At 42.9% G+C, this 8,569-nt stretch overlaps 1 protein-coding gene across 1 annotated transcript in view; it reads left to right on the top strand.

Moving 5' to 3' along the window:
* Nucleotides 1–4,198: 4,198 nt before the first annotated feature.
* Nucleotides 4,199–8,569, top strand: part of LOC307027155 (uncharacterized protein) — a 53,750-nt gene continuing 49,379 nt past the window's right edge. Inside the window, exon 1 of the mRNA XM_079695348.1 lies at nucleotides 4,199–4,278. Coding sequence (XP_079551474.1) covers nucleotides 4,275–4,278 — 4 coding nt within the window. The 5' untranslated portion in view covers nucleotides 4,199–4,274. The remainder of the gene's footprint in view (nucleotides 4,279–8,569) is intronic.

Raw genomic sequence — 8,569 nt, 5'->3', positions numbered from 1 at the left:
ACAGTGGGCAAACGCTGAGTGGGTGTGGGAGGGTAATGTTAATACTACCTATCCTCAGAGAGCGCTCTCGGAAAAGGAGACATCAATCGCTTTCATCCCGCTGCTTTTATTTCACTTCAGCTCATCTTAAATGTCCATTATTCACCACAAAAAGCCAAGCCAAGCCTTTTCACAAAGACTTTCTGACACTGACGGGCCCCTCCGCACGCACACGCACACGCACACGCACACGCACACACACACAAGACCATGTGGAGGGCTATTATTAATCATGCTCCTATCAGCTCCTCACATCTTCTGCGCTATTTGCTGTTTAATCACTAAAATAATACAAAGAGGTGGGCGGTGATGCCAGGGTGGGGGTTTTGGGTTGCTATGGTGACCAAATGGAAAAGGTCAGGAGTAGTTTATCTTATCAGTGATAGGGAATGGTTACTAATTACAGATAGGTACTACCAGCGCTTAGTCCACTGGGCCCTGCCTTAAAACCCTATCAGCAATCCACACCAGCCTGATATTAAAATTATCTCTCAAGACACACACACACACACACACACACACACACACACACACACACACACACACACACACACACACACACACACACACACACACACACACACACACACACACACACACACACACACACACACACACACACACACACACACACACACACACACACACACACACACACATACACACACACACATACACACGGTACACCTTAGGCCCCAGAATACACCAGACCAGGTTGCCAAAGACAACACATGATGCTATCACATGTTTGACGTTGTGACCAGATACGTGACTTAGTCTATTGCTCACCCCTTGGATGGATGATGCAGGTTCAAACACCTTGGCTTGGGCAGAAGAGAGCAACACTGAGCCATCTAGTTCCAGAGCAGCTGCTGCATGTCAGACCTGCCGTGTGGGCCTGTCTGAGGGCAGCAAGACGCACACTGTTCACTCATGGATGTTCAGACATTGAGCTTTTAAAGTTAGTTGCTCAGAAGCATCACATATTGCGGCTGTGAAGCAATGGGAATCCTTCACGAGGTCTACAGATAGTGAGCCTTGAGAGAAAATATACTCATTTTTTTCAAGAATTGGAAAGCTGGTTAATTGCCTGACTTTAAGGTTTATCCCTCAACGCACCAGGAGGGAGGTTAACCTTATTGCTTTCAGTTTGACACGTTGTCATACATGTCCTCTCTGTTGATTTTGAACCAAAACATTGTGAATTAGATGATTAGCCCAACAGGAAACATTAAGTAATTATTTAAAAATGATGTCGTCTTTTAAAACATTGCCTCCTCGTAAATAACAGACAGGTTATCTGTTTTAGTAGCATGCCGTTATATTTGATAAAATAATCCTCTCCTATTAATGACTGGTCCACAGATTGTGTCACGGCAGGGCATGCAGCTGCAGCTCTGCTGACAGGGACATGGAGAAAGATTCCAGGTGGAAGACGGTGACCATACTTATGTTCATACAGACTAAAATCACGGCATTCTGTGCTGTACTACAGGCTTCTTTAATAATCACTCGCTGCCAACTGAAATGTAACTTGTCGGAGTCAACATGGTAACAATGATCTGTTGATTCATCAAAAATAATTAATCAGATTTAGAACTGATAATATGAATAAATAGTAGTTACATCCCAAGGTGCAATACAAACATCTTAAAACCTGAACATAGTCATATATATCTCAGAAATCAAGCTGAATGGACATTTTGTAGACTGGTGAAATTGTACATTTGAGTTTTTAAAGGAAGGTTCTTCATTTGGTTTTGAAAGTGTGTCTCTGAATAACAGAGGATCTGAATGTGGACGTCAGGTTTGATAGATTATGCAAACGTGTGTGTGTGTGTGTGTGTGTGTGTGTGTGTGTGTGTGTGTGTGTGTGTGTGTGTGTGTGTGTGTGTGTGTGTGTGTGTGTGTGTGTGTGTGTGTGTGTGTGTGTGTGTGTGTGTGTGTGTGTGTGTGTGTGTGTGTGTGTGTGTGTGTGTGTGTGTGTGTGTGTGTGTGTGTGTGTGTGTGTGTGTGTGTGTGTGTGTGTGTGTGTGTGTGTGTGTGTGTGTGTGTGTGTGTGTGTGTGTGTGATCGTGATCTTATCTCTGCACCCTCCCATTTATCATTTTTGACATTTGGCTGTACCCCCCTCTATCTGGCCATCATCTGAGGAAAGCACATTTCCCATCAGAAATCCCGTTGTGACTTTTTACGTTGCGGGGGGGGGGGGGGGTCGCTGATACTTTGGCGAGGCAGAGAGATACATTGATGTGAGCGAGCACATCTTTGTGTGTGTGTGTGTGAGAGTGTGAGAGAGAACATGGATGTTATCTGGGCACTGAGGGCTCCAGTGGTGCCCTGCCTCTTGAAAATAGCCCCTTTCTTTGCTGCTGCCAGCCATGCAGTGGGTTATATTTAAGCAGCTATCTCCTTTACATCCCTCTGCATGCTCCACAGGGCTATCGCACCAACACTGCTGCCACCATCTCACTTTATTTTTATTTTTATTTTAAGCCTTGTGACAGGAGGCGCAGATAAGAGATGCAAAGCCAAGTTGTGAGTGGCGTACCCCCCTCTTCTCTATTTCTGCTCTCTCTCCAACAAAAAGACTACCCCCCATCTTTCCATCTCTCTCTTCTCTTGTTTTTTCTTTTGGATTGCTTGTCTGTCTCTTTATCACTTCTCTGCCCTTTTATCTCCCTCCACCCCTCCCCTCTCGTGGTATTTCTCTCTGCTTCTCAGAGAGGGTTTCCTGGTAAAAGCTTCCTCTTCTTGGCAGTGGGGGGGCAGATGTACAGTATGCTGCTGCAGATCACACAGACACTGGGTTCTGTCATGTGGAACCATGGCATATTGAACTGTGGCTTGATCTGTTCTTGTTTATCTTCCATATACAGTACAACACTTGACTTCAGGTGGAGTGTGTGCATTCAAATCAATTAGAAATCCATTAACATGTAAACAGTGTTGTTTACAAGTGTCTTAACAATATACAATTCAGACACATATGCAGATATATAACTGAGAGAAAAGTGAAAATTACGTTTCATGTGTTTATTTCATTTCAAATAACTAACGAGGCAAATAGAGAGTATCTGAATTAGGGCTGCTCAATTAATCATTGTAATCGCAATTACGATTTTGGCTTACAACGATTACGAAAACAACCTAATCGAAATAAAATTATTATTTATTTTAAATTATTATTATTTTTTATTTATTTATTTTTATTATTGGTTTTTCAGTTGAATTATACTTAAAGTTCAGGGTAATCAACAGTTAAAAACATACTGTTCAATAAATGGATGTTTTCAAAGTAAATGGATAATCGTTTTTAATAATCGTGATATCAATTATTGACCCAAATAATCAAGACTATGATTTTTGCCATAATCGAGCAGCCCTAATCTGAATACATCTTTCCTATAGAAACACCTCCTTTACTTTTGTAAACTAAACAGTTCACCATTTAACATCTACTCCTTCTGAAATATCATTTATGATTACCAACAAGACATAAACAGACACTAACTCATTTGACATTTGTATTATTTCTGACCATGCAAGTGTATACAGCTATGTTTTCTAGGTACCGCCTGTCTGCATTATGGATTTATTAAATCAAGAACTTTCTGTCCGTCTGTCTCACAGACAAAAGTGTTCTCACAGGGGTCACATTTTTAGTGACCAGAAGAAAGTTTCCCATGTATCTTTGGAGAACATATATTTCTGAAACGGTAGCTTGTATGTGAACATACATTCAGAGAGTCCCTGCCCTTTTAAAATGACACCTTACTGTATTTGTTTTAGAAATAATGTGAAAATGAGGTGTTTAGATCCACAAAATAACTGCTCAACACAGTGTGATGTCATCCGGCAACAATTCATCACAGTCACATTGTAATTGTGCAGTAATATGTATGATGCACGCACGCACGCACGCACGCACGCACGCACGCACGCACGCACGCACACACACACACACACACACACACACACACACACAAACACACACACACACACACATATACACATACACAGCGTCACATTGAGGAGGCTTCTCAGTCTTGTCTCTGTTTGCCAAAGCTGTTTTTCTTGTCTCCTCCGTGTGTTTAGTCTCTGGAAACTGTGTGTGTAGCTGCACAATGGACATGACGTTTCAGGGCTGACCCATGAAAAGCGAAGGCCAGAGTACTGGAGAATGCGATCAGGAGGAGGAGGAGGAGGAATTAGGAAAACAATGAAGGAGGAAGATGAGTAAGTTAACCTTGACAGAGGAGGAAGAACTCAGTGAAACTGAAGAGTAAGAAAGAAGCCAGGGAGATGGGATAGAGGGAAGGTGAATGAAAGATGAAACATACCAAATATTTTGTATATATCATAAATTCAACTCCTGATTGCTTGAAGAGGTTTTCTTTTGTCCACAGTAAACACAGAGCTTCCTGTCACTGAGGCAGGTCTTTCCTCTGCACCATCACATCTCTCTTCTGCCTCTTTATTCAGGGTAGAGATCAAGGAGAAGGGATTGCAATCAGGCTCATTATTTCATGTAGACACACATTACAGGCAAACACTAATCTCTCTAAAACTCCAACACACACCATTTCCCACACACTTTTCACACCTTGAGAAACGTCTCTCATGCTAATCTGGCCATACATTAAAGTCTCTGTTCCACCTGTCTGCTGTGCTCGTCCTCCTTTCTTTCTGTTGATGCAGTAGATGATACACAAGCTTGTTATTAATTGGCTGTTGGCCGGATTATAGTGTGATGTAGCATGTATTGAGGAATTACTGATGTGCTAGTCAAACATGGTTCATATGTGTATATCAGTATATTGGCATAACGGTAAACTTTTGTTCAGCATCAGTATTATTAAAAAAGTGTCTTTGTTCCAGCTTTGTGCTATGTAAGACAACAACAGATGTAAAGCCATCCAGCCTGTCCATAGGGTGTGAGTAGCACAACTGCTAACAGTAAAATCATTTTTGTTGGTCAACTTCGGTCAGCTGGATCACTGTGATTTGTGGATGGCCTCAAGTAATTAGATACATTGATTGATGCCTTAGGGAGAATTGAATGAAGTTGAAAAGCTATTGTGTGTATCGAAGCTTTCTAATACATTTCTTTATATCTAGCAAATATAGAAAACATAAATGTGTCGTTTAAAAAAGGCCCAGTTATTGAGTTTGTCTGAGTCTGAGAGTTTACTCAACAGAAGGACTTTTAGAAGATAATAGCAATAACGCTATCTTAAAATGGCATCAGCATTTGATCTACTCATTGCTCTTAACCACACTGCTAAAAAGAGCTAAGGAAATAAGGGGAGCTATTAGGCGCTTTCACACCGGAGTACTTTTCCCACTATATTTCCGATAGTTCTTGAAATGTTGCGTTCACACCCAAAAAATCCGGAACTAGAACTTAGTTCATGAGAACCTTTTCACCTTTTTTCCGTCCCTGCTAGAGAGCAGGTACTTTCGTGGGAGAAAAAGGTTCCCATTTCTGATTGGCTGGGCAGATTGCAAACCACGCCCTGTAAAACTCTGAAAAGTTTTGTGAAGCCGCCATTGTATTTGCTGGCATTAGCATTATTAGCATTAGCCCAGAGCACCAACGGAGAGACTAACGACAGGGTGTCCGCGGGGTCTTAAAAAGTATTAAAAGTTGATAAATCAATTTAGCGAAAATGAAGGCTATTAAAAAGTATTAAACGGCATTTTCCACGGTATTAAGAAGTCCCACAGCAACGACAACATGAAACACCCTTTGATTTACTGAAACGACATGTCGGGAAACCCCCTCAACAAGGCGGCCCCATGCATAGCGCGCCGTAAAATGCTGCTTCTTATTCTAAGTTTCGTTGCCTTGCTCCGCTCTGTGGGGGGGGGGGGGTCCCAAGGTGGGTAGACCGACATACGCAACGCTCTGGGGGTCCAACGGCTCCGTGTGTAAGCCCTATATGATCATTTTCTGATAAAGATGAAATAGCCCGCCTCCCTCTCCCCACGTCTCCTGCTGCTGCTGGGCTGTCAGAAGAGGGGGAGGAAAAGAGAGGCAGGCACCGTTTATTAAATATTATTATACAGAGAACAGAGTCGTTATCAATTTGTTTTAAAGTTCAATAAATAACAAAGAAGACCTCTGACCGGCACTTTTCTAACTTTGTACGGAAGATTTAAACTTTAACGGACATGTTGACCGGCGGAACATTTTTTTTAACGGAAACTCTGCCGCACGGTTCCCTCGTCCCTTGGAAGAGGCCGAGAGGTGGGTGTTTTTCATCTGCTGGTGGACTACCTGAGAGATATACAGCAGGAGAACACACCGTCCACCGCGGAGAATAAACAGAAGGGCAACCATGGCAACCATGCTCCGGGGTCTTCTTCCCTGCTTTTGGTGTATTTTGTGGCGGCAGCAGCGCCACTTACAGGCCTGGCATATGTACTACAGCGTTTCCAGCATTTCCAGCGGTCTAGTGTGAACGGACACATTAATGAATCGAATGCGTGTGAACGGAAGACTTTTTTGCGTTTGCGTATGCGTTTTACCGTATGCGTCCTCGTGGGACCGGGGTCTAAGCCAAACTATATCCGGTCACAGAGATCTGCTATTTTAAAGTAAAGTCAACACATATCGACCCTAATATAGTCTATATTAAGAACGAGAAAAGTCTTAACATATATATTGTTTTTTGTAAACATATGACAAATGTGTGAGGGTGATGACGTCAGAGCATCGTCCTATGTGCCAGGGCTTAGCCCCGGACAGACCCAGCCCAATTTAACCCCTGGGTATTTATGAGGGAGCTCCTATATGGCATTACCCCGCTGAAAATCACCAAAGTTTAACATATTTCATAGTTCAAAGTTTTGTCAATTGTTTTGTTTATTGGTCAAATACTAGTTTCTAATGTTTTCTGAGGAGTTTTACTGGAATGAAAGAGCACAGAGTCTACAGAAGCAACAAAGCAGCATACTGCATTAAACCTGACCTTCACAGAGAGGTTGAAGTTCATGTGGAGAGGAGGCTTCAGTAGTCTGTCTGCACTCTGTTTAGTTGTGATATTTACTTGGTGTGAAAGCGCCTATTGTTATTGACAACATTTCAGACACTAAAGAGCTTCGACTACCCAACGTGAGGCATGAAACCTTTGAAAGGAATCCAGAAATATGCAGAATGATGGGGAAATTACAATCAGTGAATATATAGTTTTTTCATCATTGGTGTGTTTTTTTTATTATGGGATAGGGACAATTCCCACCTGTTTCCACTGTGAAGAAAAACCAGGGCATGAGAGGTCCCTCGTAGACCTTGTGAATGATTCCCATTGATGAATTTCACAGCCAAAACCATGTCGGGATACGGAATGAACCTTATTTCACCAAACTGTTGATGTGTGTTTGTCTGTACTCAGAAGAACTGTGTGAAAAATTCTCACCATCTTAGTCAAGGCCCAAGGTCTCCTCTGTCAGCGGAGTGGAGCAGAGATATGGAAAAGCAACATTGTCTCGGATATGATTTGAGGATAGTTAGACTTACTCAATGGACCTTGTGTGTTCGTGCGTGTGTGTATTACCCTTGTATCCCCGTTCCACTGACCTTCCCCGGCTGTTGGGTATGGAGGGGTTTGGGGGGTGCAGTGTGGTTTGAGATAGGGAGGGTTTCAATAAGTAGTTGAATCAAGTCCCCCGTCCCCCCCGTGGATCTAAGGACGGTGGGAAAGTTCAAATCTGCTGCTATTTTCTATCTTTTATCAGCCGGCTTATCAGCTGCTTCTCGTCTGCATGCCGGGCCTCAGCAGTCAGGGTCTCAGCCCTCTCTTCCTCCCTCCAAACTCCTCCCCTCTTTCTTCTCCTTTTTACTTTTTATGAAACACCACCTGATTTGACTGTAGATCATACATACACACTGAGGGGGGGTGGGGGCACTTCTGGAGATATGATGTTTAGGATTCATGTTAGCTGGGGCTGGTTTCTGTTTGCTAAATTGAAGAGCTGCAAACATTAGTCATCAGACATCACCTCGGACACATAGACATAATACTAAACCTAAAGAGGGTTCTGATTCCTTGCCCTTTATTGCCCAGCTTCCTTATTCCTTATAAAGTCAGTATGATAACCCCCCTCCCCCCCCCCCCCCCCAAGTCTTACAAGCTCACTGGTCATGTTTATGTGAGACAATTCCATAACATGGGAAAGCTAAAAAGGGAGGAGTTTGTTTGATTTATTCTGCAAATACATGATGCTGGTGTAATGTAAAACTGTAGCCTGCTCTTTGATGTATGTGGGAGTGAGGCGTCCTTGAGGAACATGAGACAGTGTGTCAGGGTGAGTGTGTCTGAAGTGCTGCCAGAGAACAAACGCTCGTGAACAGAACACCACACCACTCATTATATGCAACTGTCTGAGACACTGCAGTCACATGTGAAGACCACACACCCTTACATAGCTAACCAGTCCACTGAACTAACACCAAATCCATGTTAGAATGTGTCTGGATCCCTTGCTGCAGTGCCGTGAGAACATTCAGGGATCTCTGCTGGCA

This window comes from Notothenia rossii, assembly GCF_949606895.1.
Source record: "Notothenia rossii genome assembly, contig: scaffold_119, whole genome shotgun sequence".
Classification (NCBI taxonomy): Eukaryota; Metazoa; Chordata; class Actinopteri; order Perciformes; family Nototheniidae; genus Notothenia; species Notothenia rossii.
Note: the sequence above shows the minus strand (reverse complement) of the source record. Positions and strands in the feature narration are given on the sequence as shown.